General features: G+C 39.3%; 1 protein-coding gene across 1 annotated transcript in view; it reads right to left on the minus strand.

Moving 5' to 3' along the window:
* IFI44 (interferon induced protein 44) overlaps positions 1 to 26,129 on the minus strand; it is a 32,491-nt gene continuing 6,362 nt past the window's right edge. Inside the window, exons 3-9 of the mRNA XM_081305365.1 lie at positions 9,779 to 9,815; positions 8,914 to 9,109; positions 8,604 to 8,750; positions 6,089 to 6,260; positions 4,133 to 4,233; positions 2,497 to 2,671; positions 1 to 304 (exon numbers count right to left, since the gene is read on the minus strand). Of these exons, the coding sequence (XP_081161491.1) occupies positions 2,501 to 2,671; positions 4,133 to 4,233; positions 6,089 to 6,260; positions 8,604 to 8,750; positions 8,914 to 9,109; positions 9,779 to 9,815 (824 nt within the window). The 3' untranslated portion in view covers positions 1 to 304; positions 2,497 to 2,500. The remainder of the gene's footprint in view (positions 305 to 2,496; positions 2,672 to 4,132; positions 4,234 to 6,088; positions 6,261 to 8,603; positions 8,751 to 8,913; positions 9,110 to 9,778; positions 9,816 to 26,129) is intronic.

The raw sequence follows: 26,129 nt of genomic DNA on the forward strand, positions 1-26,129 counted from the left end.
TAGATTATATAAAGGATATTTTATTTCTCATAGATTACAATATAAATCCAAGAAAAATTATGACTATCTTTCACAATTAATGATAAAATTTTGCTGTTCCTAGTTATAGCAGAGACCATGATTTTGCAGATACTATTAATCCTAGAAATAAACAGAATCCACCCTTTTACTCTCAGCTACTTCTCTCTTCCCTGTTTTCTCCTTTCTCAGTTTTAATCTTCCATGATGTGGCAAAATTTTCAATTTGTGTAAGATTCACATATTTATATTTTTCTTTGCATACTTGATAATTCACTTCTGGGCACTGAAAAAAAAGGAAACAAAATATTTCTAGTGGATTACATGGTGAAAAGAAACTGGAGGGAAGCGGGGCATTGGATAACCAGAGTCTAAACACCTGACTTTAGAAGCATGTACACCATGGAGATGAAGAGCCCAAATAGCAGAGTCAGGCCAGCAAAGTTAGTGTATGAGACTTTCTCTATTGTTTGAGAGTAAGATAGAATTGGAGAGGATATAATATTATAATTTGATTTTCCAAGAACTAAAATAACATAAAATAAAATGAAATATAGAATAAAATAAAACAAAACCTCTGTCTCATCTTTGATTGTAACAGTACAACATATACTATGTGCAGGTTGGTGTAAGAGAACACACATAATGCCAAATCTGAGACCATAAACACAGACCATATTGCCTATAGAGAGAGGAAAATAAGGGAGAATAGTCCAAAAATTCAAGTCATAAGTATAAGATCAATACTGTCTTGGGTGCAATAATCCAACTAGCCCTACAAACCATTGTTCCTCCCTTATTAGTAGGGCCTGGAAAAAATGCAGTATACACACACCTAGAAGTACATATTTTCAGTACTCAATGCATAAGTATAAGATCATAAGGAAGGGACAAATAATCAGATTACACCTGATAAGATACAGTGCTGATCCAATCCAGTTCTAAGTATATTTGATGCTATGTCTCTTAGCTCATTTTTGTACATATACAACTGGGATATGTGTATTCTGATATGACGATGTATAGTATAGAAGACCAAATTTGTTCACATTATGTTGTTCCAAATCTTTAATGGTGTTCTAAGCCATTGCTATAAGCAAAACATAAGTAAAGTCAATATCTAACATGCATTTATTCTAATCAGGACTTAGTGGAAGTCACTCAGGTAACCACTAAAGGTTCAAGATATTTTACCTGCTGGCCTTTTCCTTCAGAGAATCTTACCCCAAATCTACTTTCAGAAATTTTCTTTCTGCTAGCCTGCTGGATGTGTTGTTGCCATTTTAGCAGTTTCCATAAAGGAGTCTGCTATGGTTCCACCCACTATTTATAACTTGAGCGTCCTTTTTCAGTTTATGTACACAAAGAGATGCATCCAAGGAATGGGCAAGTGCATCATCAGCCTTTGGATTCTAACCTTTATGAGACAACAACCACGTTTTATCTGGTGGTCACTGATATGTTCCATTTGAAGTCTTTCACAGAATCCCGTAAACTTCCATGATGTAATTCCACTCACAGTGCATTTTAATTGTATGATCATGTGGATCCTATCTTCAGTGAATGCAAAGATAATGACCACAGCATGAGTCATAAAGATACAGACATTACCCCCGATGAAAATCCAAATTTCCTGCATTCTTAGATATGCTGCCTTCAGTTCTACACATTGCATGGACTTAACTTTGCCTTTTTCAAACAACTTTTTACCATCAACAGGGTGAGAGAGATTAGGCTTCCAACATGCATTATTTCTCTCAGTTAAGGGATTCCCTTCAGGAAACCAGGAATGGTTTATGTTGCTTTAGTAGGATGAGAACCATAGGTTCTGACTTTTGGTAATAGAAACTGGCAATTATGATGGTTCTATCGCCTGCCTCAAAGGCAGAGCTGCATCTTGCTTATGGATACATTTTCCCAAAGACACCCTTAAGTTACTATTCCCTTTCCATTATATCCACCACTGGATCCATTATTACTGGAATCTCTCTCTGACATTACTCAAGCCTAATTAGTGTTTCAGGTCTCTTACTACTTGGATTCCCTTCAATAGTGGGAGCAATTGTCAAGGACGTCTTTTGAAGTGACTCTATTAGTTGCTGCCATCAGGTAACATACAGGTCAAACTACCCAATCTAATTCTATTTTCCAAGCAAAGAAACATATTCTGAGACAGGAAGCCAAGGATAAAACAAGGGATTTTCAGACCGTGAGAATGACAGAAATGGATCATTTCAGAAATTTTATCTTAAAACAAGACAGGGAGGAAGAGAATTAGTATGAATTCTCCAGAATATATTGAAGGAGGTAAAAAGGGGAGGCAGGACAGTGCAACCAGCTAGTGGGTTAAAGGGCAAATCTAATCACAGGGCAAGACTCACAAGGAGACAGAGAACTGCAAGGTATACAATAGATCCAGGAAGGAAGGAAGTAGCCAAGTAGATACTTTCAAACTTCTATGCCACCAAAAGCATCTACCTGTTTATTCAAGAGGCAAATCTTCTAAGAAATCATCTGCAGCCCACAGCATCTGTCTCAGTGCAGAGAGGATCAGAATATCCTTCACAGGGTTCAGCTCCCACTCAGAGACATAATTGCTGACCACCAAGATGTCAGAAAGAGCAAATCCAAGTTTTCTTTGGACTGTCTCTAGCTGTCATACAGAAATTAAAACACAGGGATCTTGACACAGTTAAACAGATATGGCAGTGTAAATTATGAAAATAATAACAAAAAGTAGGAGCTTAGCAATAATTTTACTATTGTTAAAAAATTGAACATCTGACCCCATAAAGTAGTTTCTGGAAGAACTTCATTTTGTCAGGTTCTAATATCACTGATAATTTTCATTTAAAATACATGTAACAGATTCATTATAAATTAGAAACAAAAAGTATAGTTTCTATTAGAGAAACTTCTATGAAATTGAAGTATTTTCCACATACACTAGAGTCCATGATTTTCCTGTTTCTCTTCACAAATTATTCTCAGAATAAGTAGAGTTGACTAGACTAATGCTTAATTCTGACTTAGACTAGTTTGTCTCTGGAGCCGAACTGCCTGGGTTCACAGTATGGCTCTGTCATTTCTTAGCACTGTCAATAAACATTGGAAATGCTGTGTTCTGTGTGCCTTTTTCTTCCTCATCTATACAATGTAGTAATGACAGGATACATTTCATAGGATTGTTATTAGCACTGAATGAGAAAAACTATCACATATTTAGTACTTAATAAATATTAACTATTATTACTTTTTGCAACTGGTGTCCCCACTGCCACATCCCTTTGACTCTAATGTATTCTGCCCACAGTGGCAAACAGATTAGTTTCTATGAAGCTTAGCTTTGAACATATTGCCACCCTTTAAAAAAATTGCTATGATTCCCCACAATGCAAAAATTAAGCAATATTATCTCATGCAAATATTCCTTTCTCATTTTATCTCCCTCTGCAAAGACCCAGTCCTTCACTAAATTGAGCAACTCCATGCCTCCAGGCAGGCTGCTTTCTCCTCCCTTAAGATATTGACTTTCCCCCATTTGTCTCTTCATTCCCTACAATAATTCTCCTTGACAGCCATTTCCCAGTGCCTCTTCATTAGTGAAATCTTCCCACGTGACATTTTCCTCCTCTAAACTTCGAAGGCACTTTGTTTTTAGTCATGTCATGTTACCTATCATACTTAATCATATCATATTGTTTCGTCAATTTTTTCTTATCCCACTTCCCCACCCTCTCACCCACCTAAGAAATGGTAAACTTTTTAGAGCAGGGAAACTGTTGTAATTATCTGGAATCTAATTACAGACTATCATACCAGCTTGATCTTAAGGTAAATCAATAATAGACTTAATTGAATTAAATTACAATGAATGGAATTATTAATCAGTATCATTGTAAAGATTATATAGTCAGATATAGAGATAGATATAAACACACATGTCTTTGTGTACATTTAATTTTTAAAAAATTGAGAATGAGTCCTAATTATCTAAGAAATTATTTTAATTCTTCTTAAATTCAGTATATGTCTATTTTGTTATTTATACAAATGTAATGTTATCATAGTGACATATCCAAAAAATATGTTTACATGAAGCATAATTCATTACCTTGAGTTTCACAGGCACACAGCTATAGATGTCTGGGAAGTCACCTACTGTAATCAGATCCATGCTATCCACATGAGTGAGCAAAGCCAGATGTACCACACCTATGTCAAACAGATACATATTGTTTTTATCATCACACACAGCATCAGTATTTTAAAGTTAATTAACTGTCAAACAGGCCATAGGTTTCCCAGGGAACAATTTTAGATTTGGGAAGTTCCCCCACAATCCACCCCTCAAAAAAAGTTCTCCTGGATTATTCACAGTATCTGGAATTTCTCTGACATGGGAAGTCCCCTTCATTGCATTCCATGGTGAGAAATGAAGATAAAAATAAAACTACATCTTGGGAAAGGTAAGTAAAATTTATGCTACAATATTACTAATTCATATTATAGAGAAAAGACCAAAGGGCTCTAATGAAGATGTTGGGGAAAAGAGACATCAAGGAGACAGAATGCATCAGAACTTCACAAATAAAAAGTTTTTAGCAAGCACCTCTCTATACACCACCATTGCAAGATTTTAAATTTCAGTGAGCAGGTAAATCCATCATTTCCTTTTTCTAATTTGATCAAATTTGTGAAAAACTGACTCATTCCCACTCAAAACACATAAAGCCAAGAAAAGTCAAGCATGGGGCATTTTAACTCCCTGATCCTTTTTTCTTTCTCCAAAGCCTTTCTGCTGCCTCTGCCTATAAAACAGATTACTTTTCTGCTTCTTTGTGTTTTTCTTGCTGCTAAGTACAGTTAGTAATGAACAGTGAGGTGAATAGCAAGGCCATGGGTCTTCTTTAAATTGCTTTTTTTTTGTCAGGTTCTGGGGATCAAACTCAGGGCCTCACACTTTAGGAAATCACTCTACTACTGAGCCACATCCCAGACCCTTTAAGTTACTTCTCAAGTTTCTATAAATTCCTTCCAAGGCAGATGTGTAAATAACTTGTAGCAGATAACTTGTAGGAAAAACATCAGATGCACAGACCTTGATAATAAGCAAACAGAAGCAAAAGGAGCTCACTGGAGAGCTAATTGGGGAAATATATCAAGAAAGAAGGATTAATGGGACTAACTCTTGACAGGGCGCACTGAGGTCAAGGTAAAGCTAGCCATTATGGCCATAGGTATCTCCGTATATTTCATAAGAGAGATTTCTTTAGTAACGCAGACACAATTAGGTAACTCCTGTCCAGCCACTGACCCCAGCACCCACACTAACATAGGATCAACTGTAGAGGAAGATCCCCTGAATAGGATGGGCACCATGACAGTTCCACTAAGGACAAAGTAGTGTTAAAAACTCCATGGCCTGGGAGCTGGGGTTGTGGCTCAGTGATAGAGCACTTGCCTGGCATGTGTAAGGCACTGGGTTCGATACTCAGCACCACATAAAAAAATTAATAATCAAAATAAAGATATTGTGTCCGTCTACAACTAAAATATTAAAAAATAAAATAAACTCCATGGCCTGACGTGAAGGAAGAGTTGAACACATGACTGGCAAAGAGCAAAGAAGGAGGACCCAAATGTACTGATTTTATTGATTAAAAAGCTGAGGCATAGAAAGGTCATGCCAGGGCTGGGGATGTGGCTCAAGTGGTAGCGCGCTCGCCTGGCATGCTGCGTGCAGCCCGGGTTCGATCCTCAGCACCACATACCAACAAAGATGTTGTGTCCGCCAAGAACTAAAAAATAAATATTAAAAATTCTCTCTCTCTCTCTCTCTCTCTCTCTCTCTCTCTCTCTCTCTCTCCTCTCTCACTAAAAAAAAAAATTCTCTCTCTCTCTCTCCTCTCATTCTAAAAAAAAAAAAAAAAAAAAAAAGGTCATGCCAGTGAATCAGGAGAGATTCAAATTTGCGATTACCTAAGTCCTTCATCCTACCCTACCCCCAAAACATTCTCCAATAAAGTCTAGTCAATTACCCTTAGTAGCAAAGTGGATTGAGACTCACCATACTTTATCATCTCCCTTCGTATTCTCTTGATCTTTGCCACCATCTCACCAGAGAGTTGGTCAACAGAGTTGGCATCAAACACAAATGCCACACAGTGGATTCTGTCCTGCAGTGATGGGGAATGAATATAGTTATGATGCCTTGAAGTGATGGGTTCCATCGAATTAAACTGTAAGGAAGAAAGAAAACAATGTATGAATCAACAAATATTTATGAGCATATGCTATGTACCAGTCACTGTACAAGTGAACAAAACAGTGAACAAAAGAGACAAATCTCTAATATTACAAGGGTAACAATTTGGTAGAGAAAATCGTCATTATGTATGTAGGTGGCTGCCCTTTTACCTAGTCAGATAAGGCTTTTGTGAGCAAGGGACACACAACATGAGGGCTAGAAAAAGGCAGAGTTAGTCTAGAAAAAGTATTATATATAACAGAAGTAATGTGGGGAAAGACAGATGGAAAAGAATTCACAGAAAGGTAGTATCATCAGTCAGAGAGTGGGAAGGGAAATGCTTTAAGATATAATGGATGTCTTTACTCTTAAACTAGCAATTGCTCTGCTGGGATCTGTCCTACAGATAAAGTAGCAAAATGCAAAACTATGTAGAGAGAAGACAAGGCTGTTCGCCAAGGACTATTTGTAGCACTAAAAATCTGATATATCCATAAAATACAGTGTTCTAACCACTTCTCTAAGAAAAGGAGAAGCACAAATCTATATGAATTTTCTTATATATTAAAGAAGTAAACTGTAAACTTTTCAGGATTACTTGTAGAAAGAGGGAAGGAAATTATTTGAAGGTGCAGGGAAAGTAGATTTCTTGAATACTAAAGAAACAACTTGTTATTTCAAAAGTTCATAAAGTGGACAAAAATTCAAGCATATTTCAAACTTTTCTTTTGTATAACCACAAAATATGTAGATGAGGGGAACTTTTTCCTTCATGTGTGAAAGGATGAGGAATGATAAAAGTAGAATATCACCATTCTTACGTCCTTATTAGTAAATGGATATAGAAATTGAACATGAGTAAATAACAACACTAGAGAAGCAAGAAAACCCAAAACATTTATGTCCTCATGAAAGAAAACAACACCATCTATGAAGTAGAATCTGATTCAGAATACATGTCCATATTCAACTACCAATGGTCAGGATCTACAGAAAACAGAGGACCGTGTAAACCACACAGAAGGATACAAAAAGTAGAGTACAGAGTGCATAGAAGTCTACAGAACATCCAACCGGATATCTTAAAACACATTTTAAGAAAAAATAAAACATATAAAGACAGGATATATAGGCTAAAAGGGATGGAATATATTTGATTTATTTTTCAGAAAAAGTCTTACATGTCTGATACTTTTATAAGACTATTAGAGATTCGAATATTGAGCAGTATTTGATGAGGAACAAGTGAACATGTTAGATGTGATAAGGGTCTTTGGCTATGTTTAAGGAAAGATATATGCCCCTATGTATTTATTTGTATACTTTTTAAAAAAGCAAACTGAAACAGTATCTACAGGTGAACCCTATTTTAAAAAATGAAATAAATTTACATGAACAGAAAATTAAGTCTCTGCTTCTGAATAGAAACACTGGATATGTAAAGATATGAATAAACTTTCAACATGAAAATGTTAATAAAATTTCAATCAAAATAACAAATCAAGCACAACCAAACATAACACAAGAAAGCTTGCTTCAAAAAGGATATATGATAAATTGTCAAGGAAAACAAGTCATAAATAAATAATAAATGTGACTTATCAAGTGATTAATTGAGAAATAATTGGCTGCTATGGTAATTAAAAAATTAATATGGAAAATTAAAATGATATCTTAAAGGAATAGAAAAATATATCAATAAAACAAACCAGAGAATAAATGAACAGATGACGGTGGCTTTGACAACAAATATTTATTTCTCACAATTCTGGAGATGGTGAAATCTAAGAGTGAGGTACCAGAAGATTTGGTGACTATTAAGGTTCCTCTTCTGGTTCACAGACAGCTATTTCTATCCTTGAAAGCAAAAGAGATTCCCTCCTAAAGCCCCACCTTCAAACCATGACTATTTGGTAAAAAAGTTCATTTAACATATGAACTTTGGGGTGGTGGAGGACACAACCATTCAATCCTCAGCACCCGGAGCTGAGATGCTCAAAGTGTCAGAAGGATTTCTGAAATTACTTAACTTACAAGCTTCTACACTGGCTCCAGTCTACCTACCTTCAGACTTCTGTTACGAAAGAAAAATTACCTTATGGGAAGTTGAACAGAATTTATGGCTGTTATGAAGCCATGACAGAAAGTCCTTGAAATATTTTTATTCTTTGTGAAATTCACCACCAAAAATGAACACAGAAATTTCAACAAGTATATTTTAAAAAGAGGAGTGCTGATGCACTAAGTTAAATCAGGCTCTGATGTCATGGATAACAGGCAAAAATGCACATTTTACAAATCAATTATAATTTCTTAATGATTAGCTTAATCTTACCTGATATCTGTCAGGAACATGGCCTTTCAAGATGGAGACTATGTCTTCCTCACACAGGCCTTCCTTCTCACTCAGCCCCAGTGAGTCACACAGAATAAAGGGCAGGCATTGGCCATCATTCCCATCCTTAATGGGATATGTCCTGTACTAAAAAAGGGAATAAACAAACCTCAAATGTACGTTTTTTTTGTTGTTGTTGTTGTAAACTGTGGTAAAATCTACATGGGATGAAGCTAATCAGCAAAAGCATTTTCAAAAATAATTACCTTGAAAAAAGAAGAAAAGGTTGGGTAGCCTAAAATATACCAACCTTCTTAGAAATCCCAGTTGCATCACATCCCACCAGCACCTGATTTGTCACATGGCCTCGAAAAATAGATTCCACTGAGTTGATAAAGCTAGATTTCCCAGCTCCAGTTGGACCCAGCAGCAGAATTCTTATTTGGTGAACCATGTCTTTATATGGCTTATAGGTACTCATGGCAAACAGCAAGGTCCTCTTGAGCCTATTTAAACACAATTTTTTTTTTACAATGACTGAGATTAGATCACAGGAATTTACCATAAATTTTCCTAGAATTTATTTCTTTTCCTATGTATAATTTGTCTTATTATTAGCAGTTTTTCTTCTTGCACAAAGACATGTAAATGACCTCTTTTAAATTCTACTGTAAAAGAAGGAAAAGCAAAAATAACACTTGAAACTAAAGTCAGACATAAAACTTTTCAGACTCAAGCTAAAAAACCATACATTTTTAGAAATAAATATCAGCTGTTAAACATGAAGATAAATAAATCAAAAAAAAATCTTCCAAAAACATATTATATTACATTTGAAGTTTATAGAAGTTAAGGATTTCTAATATGTCTTTGTACATCATTAATAGATTTTCTCTAGCTAAAACCAACCACTTCTTTCACAATAGTTCTCCAAAGTAAGCAAAAACACAGACATTCCATCAAATAATTTTTAAAGTATATAATAACATTAGAATTTATTCTCTCTACCCAGTGTTGTTCTTGTTCTTATTTCACAATCATACTTTTAATTTATTCTAGACAATCTGCAAATTATCTGTGATAATTTGTGTTGCCATTTTTTATTGATAGAATCTATCATAAAATAAGTCAAAAATCATGAAGAGAATAGTATACTGTTAAAAATATTAACTTACACAGTGACTCCTTCTCCCTTTCTTTTGTCCAATAAATCTAAAGGAAAGAAAAAATAATGTAGATTATGAATTGTTAAATGATTGATTGTCTGAATAAATATGAATGAATTCACTAGGGACAAATGCACAAATAACCTTGCCATGAGGATAGTGCAGTACAGTAAAAATCAGGCTGAGGAAATGCTGGCAAATCTCGTTAATATCATCTTGTTTGCAAAGAAGAGAGCTAGGGGCAAGATGGGCACTGGAAGACTATTGTCCTCAGATCTTTCTTCACCCAACTGCTTATCAACAGTGGGCCATTCATTCTAACATGGGCCTTAGGGGTGGGGGTGCATTCTGAAGCTAGAGCTAGGGGAAGGTAGATGCAGGGGAAAGACTGGGAATGCTCCAAGGTATTTTCCCTGACAAAAATCCAACAGGTCTGAGATGATAATGTACAGAGACATTCAAACGGCAAGGGGGAATCAGACTTTCTTCAAAACCTGCTATCAACAATTGGAGCTCTAGGAACTTCATATCATATCCCCCCAGCAGAATAAAAGATAGGGCAAGTGATGTGTCAATCAAAGAACAGTGAGTGGTCGAGGTGTGCCTAGGACTTCATTCAGACCCATGAGTTTCAGACCCACAGGTTTTTGCTTCTGGGAAAGGGACATTGTTTTGTTGTGGATTTAAAACCAGAAGGATTAGGTTTAGAGATACTGGCAATCCTTTTTAAACTATAGAAAAAGAATAGAATGTGAAAACCGTGTTTATATGGCCACATGTAAAGTAACAGAGTAAACTTCATTAAATTATCAAGGGTAGAATTCATAGATTTCATTCAATGACTATAAAAACTAGAAAACAACAACTATTGACAAACAGAAAAGCAACTTCTTGGTATTTTACAAAGCATTTTCTTAAATAAATATGATAACCAAAAAGAAATGTAAAAACCAAAATTATAAATACATACCAGTTCACAGTACAAACACCTTATGTCAACTTTGTGATGAAAGCACATTTTATTAATGATAAGAAAGAAGAAAAGTTGTGAAAATAGAATATAGGAACAGAAACAATAAGTGAACCAATCTTTGGAATATAAAAATGAATAATTAATAAAGATAAATTTTAAAACTAGACAAAGGATACTTATTAATATTTTTTATTGGTTGTTCACAACATTACAAAGCTCTTGACATATCATATTTCATACATTAGAATCAAGTGGGTTATGAACTCCCATTTTTACCCCAAATACAGATTGCAGAATCACATCGGTTACACATCACATTTTTAGATATTGCCATATTAGTGACTGTTGTATTCTGCTACCTTTCCTATCCTCTACTATCCTCCCTCCCCTCCCCTCCCATCTTCTCTCTCTACCCCATCTACTGTAATTATTTTCCCTCCATGTTTGTTATCCCATTCCCCTCATAACCTCTTATATGTAATTTTGTATAACAATGAGGGTCTCCCTCCATTTCCATGCAATTTCCCTTTTTTTCTCCCTTTCCCTCCCGCCTCATGTCTCTGTTTAATGTTAATCTTTTCTTCCTACTCTTCCTCCCTGTTCTGTTCTTAGTTGCTCTCATTATATCAAAGAAGACATTTGGTATTTGTTTTTTAGGGATTGGCTAGCTTCACTAAGCATAATCTGCTCTAGTGCCATCCATTTCCCTGCAAATTCCGTGATTTTGTCATTTTTTAGTGCTGCATAATACTCCATGGTGTATAAATGCCTTTTTTTTAATCCATTAATCTATTGAAGGGCATCTGGGTTGATTCCACAGTCTAGCAACTGTGAATTGTGCTGCTATGAACATCGATGTGGCAGTATCCTTGTAGTGTGCTCTTTTAAGGTCTTCAGGAAATAGTCCGTGTAGGGCAATAGCTGGGTCAAATGGTGGTTCCATTCCCAGCTTTCCCAGGAATCTCCATACTGCTTTCCAAATTGGCCGCACCCGTTTGCAGTCCCACCAGCAGTGTACAAGAGTACCCTTTTCCCCACATCCTCGCCAGCACTCATTGTTGTTTGACTTCATCATGGCTGCCAATCTTACTGGGGTGAGGTGGTATCTTAGGGTGGTTTTGATTTGCATTTCTCTGACTGCTAGAGATGGTGAGCATTTTTTCATGTACTTGTTGATTGATTGTATGTCCTCCTCTGAGAAGTGTCTGTTCAGGTCCTTGGCCCATTTGTTGATTGGGTTATTTGTTTTCTTATTGTCTAATTTTTTGAGTTCTTTGTATACTCTGGATATTAGGTCTCTATCTGAAGTGTGAGGAGTAAAAATTTGTTCCCATGATGTAGGCTCCCTATTTACCTCTCTTATTGTTTCTCTTGCTGAGAAAAAACTTTTGAGTTTAAGAAAGTCCCATTTGTTGATTCTTCTTATTAACTCTTGTGCTATGGGTGTCCTATTAAGGAATTTGGAGCCCGACCCCACAATATGTAGATTGGAGCCAACTTTTTCTTCTATCAGACGCAGAGTCTCTGATTTGATATTAAGCTCCTTGATCCACTTTGAGTTGACTTTTGTGCATGGCGAGAGGAGGGGATTCAGTATCATTTTGTTGCATATGGATTTCCAGTTTTCCCAACACCATTTGTTGAAGATGCTATCCTTTCTCCATTGCATGTTTTTAGCTCCTTTATCAAATATAAGATAGTTGTAGCTTTCTGGATTAGTCTCTTTGTCCTCTATTCTGTACCATTGGTCCACCCGCCTGTTCTGGTACCAGTACCATGCTGTTTTTATTACTATTGCTCTGTAATATATTTTGAAATCTGGTATCGCTATACCACCTGATTCACACTTCCTGCTTAGAATTTTTTTTGCTATTCTGGGTCTTTTATTTTTCCATATGAATTTCATGATTGCTTTATCTATTTCTACAAGAAATGCCATTGGGATTTTGATTGGCATTGCATTAAACCTATATAGAACTTTTGGTAATATGGCCATTATGGTGATGTTAGTTCTGCCTATCCATGAACAAGGTATATTTTTCCATCTTCTAAGATCTTCTTCTATTTCTCTCTTTAGGGTTCTGTAGTTTTCATTGTATAGGTCTTTCACCTCTTTTGTTAGGTTGATTCCCAAGTATTTTATTTTTTTTTTTTTGAGGATATTGTGAATGGAGTGTTTTTCCTCATTTCCGTTTCAGAAGTTTTGTCGCTGATATACAGAAATGCCTTTGATTTATGCGTGTTGATTTTATATCCTGCCACTTTGCTGAATTCATTTATTAGTTCTAGTAGTTTTTTTGTAGACCCTTTTGGGTCTTCTAGGTATAGAATCATGTCATCCGCAAATAGTGATAATTTAAGTTCTTCTTTTCCTATTTTTATGCCTTTAATTTCTTTCATCTGTCTAATTGCTCTGGCCAGTGTTTCGAGAACTATATTGAATAGAAGTGGTGATAGGGGGCATCCCTGTCTTGTTCCAGATTTTAGAGGGAATGCCTTCAATTTTTCTCCATTCAGAATGATGCTAGCCTGAGGCTTAGCATAGATGGCTTTTACAATGTCGAGGTAAGTTCCTGTTATCCCTAGTTTTTCTAATGTTTTGAACATAAAGGGATGCTGTTCTTTGTCAAATGCTTTTTCTGCGTCAATCGAGATGATCATATGGTTCTTATCTTTAAGTCCATTGATGTGATGAATAACATTTATTGATTTCCATATATTGAACCATCCTTGCATCCCAGGGATGAATCCTACTTGATCATGGTGCACGATTTTTTTGATGTGCCTTTATATCCTATTCACCAGAATTTTATTGAGGATTTTTGCATCTAGGTTCATCAGAGATACTTATTAATATGATGATTAATTATTCTTAAATGTGAAATAAGTTACTAATGTACTCTAAAGAAAGCCAAATTCACTAAATGTTGTGCCACCATGCACATATCAGAATAGTACATGTTTTAAAATTGTTAATACAAAGCATTGAAGAAGATTTAAAGTAGATAGAAACTCTCATATAATATTTGTCATAACAGAAATAGGTACAACTACATTAAAATATTTTGTTAGTATCCACTGAAGCTGAACATAAGCATATGCTATAACCTTATAATTTTATTCTTGCACTCTTTAAAAATATGCATATGTGTGAACCACATATGGTTTCATCATAATGTACTTTGTAAGAATGAAAAGGGATGACTCACTATGCAGAGAGAGAGTTAGAGCATCTAAATTATGATGCCTTCACTTATTGTGCTAGGGAGTACTCTCAGGGAAAGAAAAAAGACAAATGACCTAGACCAATTTCCTTAAAAATATACTTATAATTTTACATCCTTGTAAATAAACTAATGATATTTGCTACAAGGAAGAGTACTCACTTTTTCAGTATCCTTAAAGGATGGCACAGACAGGGATCCAACATGGCCGCCGGCGAGGAAGCAGCGATTCCAATGTCTCCACATTAACGGGATCAGAAAGACCCATTGGAACAGCGGCAGTCTACCTACTGAGGAACTTCTAGCAAAATTCCGTTAAGAGGGGACCTGCCAGGAATTGGTAGGTTTATTAGAAGTGTCAGTTTGTCCCAGACAAGTGGATCTTGGCCGGCCACGCGGGCGCAGAGTCCAGTCCCGCAGCCACCAGCAGCTTCTGCAAGTGGCCGGCGGCCCAGAGCCGCGCGGCCCGCCCGAACCCGCAGACGGCAGCCGCCATACCGCCGTCCCGGGGAGGCCCTGCTCTCGCTCTGCGAATGGCCACCACGCCCGCCCGGATCTTAGCCACGCGGCCGCAGCTGCCCGGCTCTACAGGCAGCCCCCGGCGGCCCAGCCCAGCGAGAAGTGTCCCCTGCCCTCCCAGCTCTACTAACAGCCCCGCCCACCCGGCGAACGGCTCCCCCCCCAGACAGCGTGAAGGGAATCTAACCAACCCTTTACAAAATAGCGAACTGGGAACTAAAACCAGAGATTGTGTCAGACCAGAGACAAGCCAGTTCCACCCCTCCCTTCGGACACTCCGGCAAGGAGCCAGGGGCCCGCCATAGCAGAGAGGGGAAGTCACCAAAGTTCGGCCAAAGAGATTCCTTCCCAGCAGAATCTACTTTAGCAGGTGTGTGACTCCCACCCACATCAGATACAAACAACCGGGAAACTTCAAAATCTCTCCGTGGGCGTGACCCTAAGGGCCAAAGGACTCTCGACCCCCAACTCCCCCTACTGCCAGTGACGAGGGCGTGACTGTAGGGGCAGAGGGAAGCAGAGAAGACTCCCCACCCCCAACTCCCCCAACCGCGAACTGAGAGGGTATGACGGTAGGGGCGGATGGAAACAGAGGACACTCCAGACCCCCAACTCCTCCTACTGCCAGCAGTGTGGTTGTGACTGTAGGGGCTGAGGGAAGTAGAGGGGATCCTCGACCCCCAACTCCTATTACCACCAGCAGCGATACCAATGGTCTTAGCTGCCAGACTCCGAAGGTGTGCCCACCAAAGGGGTCCGGAAAAATTAAACAATTGACTCCCAGACCACAGCTCCACAGCACTGGGGCTTAGATGAATGACAGCGAGAGTGCTCAGTAGTTAGGGAAATAGAGCACTCGGTGGGGCTGAAAGTGTAACCAAATCCTTGGGGAACTGCCTCCGGTGAGCAGGACCTGGCTGGCTGGCAGGAGGAAGGGGAGGAGGGGCCATAGAAGTGAAACAGCTCTGGACCAACAGGATTGAGAGACTCCCAGGAACCGCCTTACAAGGATTGCTGTTGACACATTGAGGGCAAAACTCAGCCCGGAGGGCACAGCTTTGCCTACGGGAAGAGAAGAAAATGGATCTCTAAGACCTAATTTTATTTCCTATTTCATTTTAATTTTTTCTCTCCCTTTTCCCTCTCTCTCTCCCCTTCCAAGTTTTACTGCTCTTTCCATTCTCCTCTATGCTATCTATCTCCCTCTCCTTCTTTCTTTTCAAGAGCACCTAACTTCCCCTTCCCCCCAACTTTCATCCCAAGCATTAGGTCCTCCATTTCGAGTAACTGTCTAAATACAAATAGGTGTGCGCCCTCCCCCCGCGCCTCCAAGGTAGCTGGACCTGCAACCCACCAGCAGGTCAGGCCCAGCAACCTGGGAGTGGCAGAGCCGCCCCACGCGCCTGCAAGATAGGCGCACCTACTACCAACCAGCAGAACAGGCCCAGCGGCCTGCCGATGTGGTAGGCACAGTGCCCCAATTGGAGAAGGAGCAGAGCCCCTGCCCGCGCCTGCACGGGACACTTTGCAACTATACAAGAGTAATACAAATATATAGGGGGAAAATTCAACAACACAACAGTCTCAGTAAGCAGAAAGAAACGCGAACAGTATGAAGAGACAAGGAAAGAAAGGACCACAAGCCATGCAGGTCAACTCAACGTTAGAAGAGGTAATATCTGCAGCAGATGGAATGTAAGATAAAGAATTCAGGAGATACATGCTTCAGATGATCTGGAGTCTCAAGGAAGACATTAGACAGCAAAATCAGACAATGAAAGATCTCTTCAACAATGAAATACATAAACAAATCCAGGAAGCAAAAGATCAACTATACAGGGAGATAGAGGTTACAAAAAACAAACAAACAGAAATCCTAGAAAGGCAGGAATCAATAAACCAACTTAAAAACTCAATTGAGAATACTACCAGAGAGTAGAACACTTAGAAGATAGAACATCAGACAATGAAGACAAAGTATTTCAACTTGAAAAGAACATAGACAGCACAGCAAGACAGTTAAGAAACCATGAGCAGAACATCCAAGAAATATGGGATAACATTAAAAGACCAATCTTAAGAGTCATTGGGATATAGGAAGGCACAGAGCCCCAAACCAAAGGAATGAGCAATCTATACAATGAAATAATTCGAGAAAACTTCCCAGACTTGAAGAACGAGACAGAATCCCAAATCCTAGAAGCCTACAGGACACCGAATGTGCATAATCATAAGAGATCCACACCTAGACACATTATAATGAAGATGCCCAACATACAGAATAAGGAGAGAATTTTAAAAGCTACAAGAGAAAGGAAGCAGATCACATTTAGGGGTAAACCAATCAGGATAACAGCTGATCTCTCAACACAGACTTTGAAAGCTAGAAGATCCTGGAATAACATATTTCAAACACTGAAAGAAAATGGGTTCCAGCCAAGAATTGTGTATCCAGCAAAATTAAGCTTCAAGATGGAAGATGAAATTAAAACCTTCCATGATAAACAAAAGTTAAAAGAATTTGCAGCTAGAAAACCATCTCTCCAAAAAATCCTCAGCAAAACATTACAGGAAGAGGAAATGGAAAATAACAATGAAAACCAACAGTGGGAGGTAGGGCAGTAAAGGGGGGAAAATAATCAAAGAGGAAAACAAACCATATTCAGTAACATAAATAAACAAATATGGCTGGAAGGATAACCCATATCTCAATAATAACCCTAAATGTTAATGGCTTAAACTCACCAATTAAGAGACACAGGCTAGTAGAATGGATCACAAAACATGACCCAACAATATGCTGCCTACAGGAGACGCATTTGATAGGAAAAGACATACATAGACTGAAGGTGAATGGTTGGGAAAAATCATATCACTCATATGGACTTTGGAAACAAGCAGGAGTGTCCATACTCATATCAAATAAAATAGATTTCAAGCCAAAGTTAATCAAAAGGGATAAAGAGGGACACTACATACTGCTCAAGGGAACCATACACCAACAAGACATAACAATCATAAATATATATGCCCCAAACAATGGTGCAGCTATGTTCATCAAACAAACTCTTCTCAAGTTCAAGAGTCTAATAGACCACCATACAATAATCATGGGAGACTTCAACACACCTCTCTCACCACTGGACAGATCTTCCAAACAAAAGTTGAATAAGGAAACTATAGAACTCAATAACACAATTAACAACCTAGACTTAATTGACATATATAGAATATACCACCCAACATCAAGCAGATACACTCTTTTCTCAGCAGCACATGGATCCTTCTCAAAAATAGATCATATATTATGTCACAGGGCAACTCTTAGACAATATAAAAGAGTAGAGATAATACCATGCATCTTATCTGACCATAATGGAATGAAACTGAAAATCAACGATAAAAGAAGGAAGGAAAAATCATGCATCACTTGGAGAATGAACAATAGGTTACTGAATGATCAATGGGTTATAGAAGACATTAAGGAGGAAATTAAAAAATTCTTAGAGATAAATGAAAACACAGAAACAACATATCGGAATCTATGGGACACATTGAAAGCAGTTCTAAGAGGAAAATTCATTGCATGGAGTTCATTCCTTAAAAAAAGAAAAAACCAACAAATAAATGATCTCATACTTCATCTCAAAATCCTAGAAAAAGAAGAGCAAAATAACAGGAAAAGTAGTAGAAGTCAAGAAATAATTAAAATCAGAGCTGAAATTAATGAAATCGAAACAAAAGAAACAATTGAAAAAATTGATAAACTAAAAGTTGGTTCTTTGAAAAAATAAATAAGATCGACAGACCCTTAGCCATGCTAATGAAGAGAAGAAGAGAGAGAACTCAAATTACTAGCATACAGGATGAAAAAGGCAATATCACAACAGACACTTCAGAAATACAGAAGATAATCAGAAATTATTTTGAATCCTTATACTCCAATAAAATACAAGATAGTGAAGGCATCGATAAATTTCTTAAATCATATGATCTGCCCAGATTGAGACAGGAGGATATAGACAACCTAAACAGACCAATATCAATTGATTAAATAGAAGAAACCATCAAAAGATTACCAACTAAGAAAAGCCCAGGACCGGATGGGTATACAGCAGAGTTTTACAAAACCTTTAAAGAGGAACTAATACCAATACTTTTCAAGCTATTTCAGGAAATAGAAAAAGAGGGAGAACTTCCAAATTCATTCTACGAGGCCAACATCACACTGATTCCTAAACCAGACAAAGATACTTCAAAGAAAGAAAACTACAGACCTATATCTCTAATGAACCTAGACGCAAAAACCCTGAATATAATTCTGGGGAATCGGATACAAAATCATATCAAAAAAATTGTACACCATGATCAAGTAGGATTCATCCCTGGGATGCAAGGATGGTTCAATATACGGAAATCAATAAATGTTATCCACCACATCAATAGACTTAAAAATAAGAACCATATGATCATTTCGATAGATGCGGAAAAAGCATTCGACAAAGTACAACATCCCTTTTTGTTCAAAACATTAGAAAAACTAGGGATAACAGGAACTTACCTCGACATTGTAAATGCCATCTATGCTAAGCCTCAGGCTAGCATCATTCTGAATGGAGAAAAATTGAAGGCATTTCCTCTAAAATCTGGAACAAGACAGGGATGCCCTCTCTCACCACTTCTGTTCAACATAGTTCTCGAAACACTGGCCAGAGCAATTAGACAGACGAAAGAAATTAAAGGCATAAAAATAGGAAAAGAAGAACTTAAACTATCACTATTTGCAGATGACATGATTCTATACCTAGCAGACCGAAAAGGGTCTACAAAGAAACTATTAGAACTAATAAATGAATTCACCAAAGTGGCAGGATATAAAATCAACACGCATAAATCAAAGGCATTCCTGTATATCAGCGACAAACCCTCTGAAATGGAAATGAGGACATCCACTCCATTCACAATATCCTCAAAAATAATAAAATACTTGGGAATCAACCTAACAAAAGAGGTAAAAGACTTATACAATGAAAACTACAGAACCCTAAAGAGAGAAGTAGAAGAAGATCTTAGAAGATGGAAAAATATACCCTGTTCATGGATAGGCAGAACTAACATCATCAAAATGGCGATATTACCAAAAGTTCTCTATAGGTTTAATGCAATGCCAATCAAAATCCCAATGGCATTTCTTGTAGAAATAGAGAAAGCAATCATGAAATTCATATGGAAAAATAAAAGACCCAGAATAGCAAAAACAATGCTAAGCAGGAAGTGTGAATCAGGTGGTATAGCGATACCAGACTTCAAACTATACTACAGAGCAATAGTAACAAAAACAGCATGGTATTGGTACCAAAACAGGCGGGTGTACCAATGGTACAGAACAGAGGACACAGAAACCAACCCACAAAACTACAACTTTCTTATATTTGATAAAGGGGCTAAAAGCATGCAATGGAGGAAGGATAGCATCTTCAACAAATGGTGCTGGGAAAACTGGAAATCCATATGCAACAAAATGAAACTGAATCCCTTTCTCTCGCCATGCACAAAAGTAACTCAAAATTGATCAAGGAGCTTGATATCAAACCAGAGACAAGGCATCTGACAGAAGAAAAAGTTGGCTACGACCTACACACTGTGGGGTCGGGCTCCAAATTCCTCAATAGGACACCCATAGCACAAGAATTAATATGTAGAATCAACCAATGGGACTTGCTCAAACTAAAAAGTTTTTTCTCAGCAAAAGAAACAATAAGAGTGGTAAATAGGAGCCTACATCATGGGAACAAATCTTTACTCCTCACACTTCAGATAGAGCCCTAATATCCAGAGTATATAAAGAACTCAAAAAATTAGACAATAATATAACAAATAACCCAATCAACAACTGGGCCAAGGACCTAAACAGACACTTCTCAGAGGAGGACTACAATCAATCAACAAGTACATGAAAAAATGCTCACCATCGCTAGCAGTCAGAGAAATGCAAATCAAAACCACCCTAAGATATCATCTCACTCCAGTAAGATTGGCAGCCATTATGAAGTCAAACAACAACAAGTGCTGGCGAGGATGTGGGGAAAAGGGTACACTTGTACATTGTTGGTGGGACTGCAAATTGGTGCGACCAATTTGGAAAGCAGTATGGAGATTTCTTGGAAAGTTGGGAATGGAACCACTATTTGACCCAGCTATTGCCCTTCTCGTACTATTTCCTGAAGTCCTAAAAAGAGCATGCTACAGGGACACTGCTACATCGATGTTGATAGCAGTACAATTCACAATAGCAAGACTGTGGAAGCAACCTAGAAGCCCTTCAATAGACGAATGGATAAAAAAAAAATGTGGCATTTATACACAATGGAATATTACTCTGCATTAAAAAATGATAAAATCGAGACCGGAAGATGGCGGCCAAGGGAGTACAGCACACCAGTACGCTGCGCCACGGTGTGGCGGAAACACGAGGTGAAATGGCTGAAGGCTACCTTGGTGGGAATCCCCAGTGAAATTGAAGTGCTCCAGAATCTAGAGGTCAAAATTCCAGCGCGCGGGATTCGGCTGCAGGGGCTTGGTAGCGGGCGATTTCTCCGAAGGGAGCGAAGCAGTACTTGGTCGGCGGACCGCCCCGTGGATGGAGTCTGGGACGCGCCCGAGTTAATTAGCCGCGAGTTACCAGAGAGGGATTACAGCGAAGCGGATTCTGCAGGCTCCTGCCAGTGGCACACTAGCCGCGCCGAGTGCTGAATTCCAGCTTTGAAATACAGGAGAGAATCGGTCCAGTTCGTTTCCCGACACCGGTCGGAACACGCAGGAGAACTGCAGCCACCATCATGGAGAGCTGACGCAATCATCCCTGCTTTCTACTGATCTCAGCTCATTCAACTACAGAACAGGTGATTCCAGGCTGGTATTTGCCTGCGTTGCGCAGACAGATCGCTCAGGCTCGGGATTGGAAACTCTGAGGAGAATACTCTTCAGGCCTCACCCCTGGCAAGGCGGGCGCCGGGCTTTGAGCGGCCAGATTCTAGTTCCCCGGGTTGCTTTGGCCCAGGGCGGGAGATCCTTCTTGGAACCCGCGGCGACTGTGTCTTTGACCCTGCCCCTGTCTGAGCGTACACTGAGCTGGGAGAGGTTGGAGCTGCCAGGCCCGGGCGGGGGCCGCCTGGGCCTGAGGCTGGGGTACCTCTGTGGACCCTGCTCCGAGCAGAGTGTGGCAGGGATCGGAGAGGCTGGGTTCTGGCTCTCATGGCTGCTTGAGCCCAGGGCCGCGGAGCCTGCGGGGACCGCGAGCTGAGGCCAGCCACAAGTGAAACTTGCCACGAGGGGCAGCGGGTCTCTGTCTCCTGGAACAGTTTTGACCCGGAGCTGGAGAGCCCGCGGGAATTGCGTCTTAGACTCTGCTCCAAGGGGAGCGTACACCGAGCAGGGAGAGTTTGGTGCGGCCAGGCTTGGGCACCTAGCAGGGAGAGTCTGGTGCGGCCAGGCTTGGGCTCCCGGGGCGGCTCTGGCCTGGGTTTGGGGAACCCGCGGCGGTTGCCCTGAGGAGCCTGCTCCTAGCAGAAAGTGGCGGGGATCGGAGAGACCGGCTCCTGGCTCCCGAAGCGGCTCTGGCTCAGGGTTGGGGATCCTACAGGGACTGCTTCTTGGTCCGGGTCCTGCTGGGTACTGCGGGGGCCTGGAGGGCAGAGTGGAGCTGCCTCCTGTGCCCAGAGCAGGCTAAGGGTCCCGCCGGTGTGGTATCGCGACACCCCAACTGCAGCTGGGGCCGAGGAGAGTAGCCGCCCACGCCTGGAACAGGACCAGCGACCCGACGGCAGGGTAGCCAAGTCAACCCACTTGGAGTAGAGGCCGTGAAGAGCTGCCGTCTGACCCTGCAAGGTAGGCAGTCCTGCGTCCCACTGGCAGGACAGGCTCGGCAGCCGGCCAGTGTAGTGGACGAGTAGCATCGAGGCAGTCACGTCACACTGGTTGGAGTGGGGGTTGAACAGAGCCGCCGCCAGCATCCAGAAGGAGCCCAGAGACCCGTTGGAGAGGCAGTTAGTTACCCCCACTGGGAGTGGGGGTTGAGCAGAACTGCCGCCCAGGCCCGCAGGGTGGGCAGATCTGAGACCCACCGGCGGAACAGGCTTGGAGGCCGACCAGCGTGGTAGACACGTCACATCAATTGGAGTAGGGGTGGAGAAGAGCTGCTCCCCACGTCCGGATCAGGACCAACGATCCGAGGACGTGGTAGGAACGTCACCGCAATTGGAGTGGGGCAGAGTAGAGCAGCCACCCGTGCCCGCAGGGCGGGCAGACCTACGACCAACCAGCGTAGTATATAGATCACCCTGATTAGAGGAGGATCACAGCCACTACCCGCCCTACAAGAGAGATAACCCAAATATACAAGAGCAACAAAAATAAACAGGGGGAAAAATTTCAAAAACACAACAGTTTCACGAAGCAGAAAGAAACGCAAGCAACATGAAAAGACAAGGAAAGAAAGGACCACAAGCAATGCAGTTCAGCTCAACTCTAGAAGAGGTAATAGCTGCAACAGATGGAATGTCAGATAAAGAGTTCAGGATATACATGCTTCAGATGATCTGGACTCTCAAGGAAGACATGAGACAGCAAAATCAGACAATGAAAGATCACATTGACAAGGAACTACAGAAACAAATCCAGGAAGTAAAAGATCAATTTCACAGGGAGCTAGAAGTAATAAAGAACAAACAAATAGAAATCCTAGAAATGCAGGAAGCAATAAACCAACTTAAAACCTCAATTGACAATACTACCAGCAGAATAGATCACTTAGAAGATAGAACATCAGACAATGTAGACAAAGTATTTCAACTTGAGAAGAACATAGACAGCTCAGCAAGACTGCTAAGAAACCATGAGCAGAACATCCAAGAGATATGGGATAACATTAAAAGGCCAAACTTAAGAGTCATTGGGATACAGGAGGGCACAGAGCTCCAAACCAGAGGAATGAACAATCTATTCAATGAAATAATATGAGAAAACTTCCCAGACTTGAAGAATGAAACAGAATCCCATATCCTAGAAGCCTACAGGATGCCAACAGTGCAAAATCATAAGAGATCCACACCTAGACACATTATAATGAAGATGCCCAACATACAGAATAAGGAGAGAATTTTAAAAGCTACAAGAGAAAGAAAGCAGATTACATTTAGGGGCAAACCAATCAGGATAACAGCTGATCTCTCAACACAGACTCTGAAAGCTAGAAGATCCTGGAATAACATATTTCAAACACTGAAAGAAAATGGGCTCCAACCAAGAATCGTGTATCCGGCAAAATTAAGCTTCAGGATGGAAGATGAAATTAAAACCTTTCACGATAAACAAAAGTTAAAAGAATTCGCAGCTAGAAAACCATCTCTTCAAAAAATCCTTGGCAAAACATTACAGGAAGAGGAAACTGAAAATAACATTGAAAACCAACAGTGGGAGGTCGGACAGTAATGGGGGGAAAGTAACCAAAGAGGAAAACTAATCAGGTTTAGTAACATAAATAAACAAATATGACTGGAGGAACAAACCTAATCTCAATAATAACCCTAAATGTTAATGGCTTAAACTCACCAATTAAGAGACACAGGCTAGTCGAATGGATCACAAAACAAGATCCAACAATATGTTGCCTACAGGAGACGCATTTGATAGGAAAAGATATACATAGACTGAAGGTGAAAGGCTGGGAAAAATCATTCCACTCATATGGACTGCGGAAACAAGCAGGAGTGTCCATACTCATCTCAAACAAAATAGATTTCAAGCCAAAATTAATCAAAAGGGATAAAGAGGGACACTGCATACTGCTCAAGGGAACCATACACCAACAAGACATAAAAATCATAAATATATATGCCCCAAACAATGGTGCACCTACGTTCATCAAGCAAACTCTTCTCAAGTACAAGAGTCTAATAGACCACCATACAATAATCATGGGAGACTTCAACACACCTCTCTCACCACTGGACAGATCTTCCAAACAAAAGTTAAATAAGGAAACTATAGAACTCAACAACACAATTAACAACCTAGACTTAATTGACATATATAGAATATACCACCCAACATCAAGTAGTTACACATTTTTCTCAGCAGCACATGGATCCTTCACAAAAATAGATCATATATTATGTCACAGGGCAACTCTTAGACAATATAAAGGAGTAGAAATAATACCATGCATCCTATCTGATCATAATGGAATGAAACTGAAAATCAACGATAAAAGAAGGAAGGAAAAATCATGCACCACGTGGAGAATGAACAATAGGTTACTGAATGACCAATGGGTCATAGAAGACATCAAGGAGGAAATTAAAAAATTCTTAGAGATAAATGAAAACACTGACACAACATATCGGAATCTATGGGACACATTGAAAGCAGTTTTAAGAGGAAAATTCATTGCTTGGAGTTCATTCCTTAAAAAAAGAAAAAACCAACAAATAAATGATCTCATACTTCATCTCAAAATCCTAGAAAAAGAAGAGCAAAATAACAGCAAAAGAAGTAGAAGGCAAGAAATAATTAAAATCAGAGCTGAAATTAATGAAATTGAAACAAAAGAAACAATTGAAAAAATTGACAAAACCAAAAGTTGGTTCTTTGAAAAAATAAATAAAATCGACAGACCCTTAGCCATGCTAACGAAGAGAAGAAGAGAGAGAACCCAAATTACTAGCATACGGGATGAAAAAGGCAATATCACAACAGACACTTCAGAAATACAGAAGATAATTAGAAATTACTTTGAATCCTTATACTCCAATAAAATAGAAGATAGTGAAGGCATCGATAAATTTCTTAAGTCATATGATCTGCCCAGATTGAGTCAGGAAGATATAGACAACCTAAACAGACCAATAACAATAGAGGAAATAGAAGAAACCATCAAAAGACTACCAACTAAGAAAAGCCCAGGACCGGACGGGTATACAGCAGAGTTTTACAAAACCTTTAAAGAGGAACTAACACCAATACTTTTCAAGTTATTTAAGGAAATAGAAAAAGAGGGAGAACTTCCAAATACATTCTACGAGGCCAACATCACCCTGATTCCTAAACCAGACAAAGACACTTCAAAGAAAGAAAACTACAGACCAATATCTCTAATGAACCTAGATGCAAAAATCCTCAATAAAATTCTGGCGAATCGGATTCAAAAACATATCAAAAAAATTATACACCATGATCAAGTAGGATTCATCCCTGGGATGCAAGGCTGGTTCAATATATGGAAATCAATAAATGTTATTCACCACATCAATAGACTTAAAAATAAGAACCATATGATCATCTCGATAGATGCAGAAAAGGCATTCGACAAAGTACAGCATCCCTTTATGTTCAAAACTCTAGAAAAATTAGGGATAACAGGATCATACCTCAACATTGTTAAAGCAATCTATGATAAGCCACAGGCCAGCATCATCCTGAATGGAGAAAAATTGAAGGCATTCCCTCTAAGATCTGGTACAAGACAGGGATGCCCTCTCTCACCACTTCTGTTCAACATAGTCCTCGAAACACTGGCCAGAGCAATTAGACAGACGAAAGAAATTAAAGGCATAAAAATAGGAAAAAAAGAACTTAAATTATCACT

This window comes from Spermophilus citellus, assembly GCF_964194105.1.
Source record: "Spermophilus citellus genome assembly, chromosome: 9".
NCBI classification, from domain to species: Eukaryota; Metazoa; Chordata; class Mammalia; order Rodentia; family Sciuridae; genus Spermophilus; species Spermophilus citellus.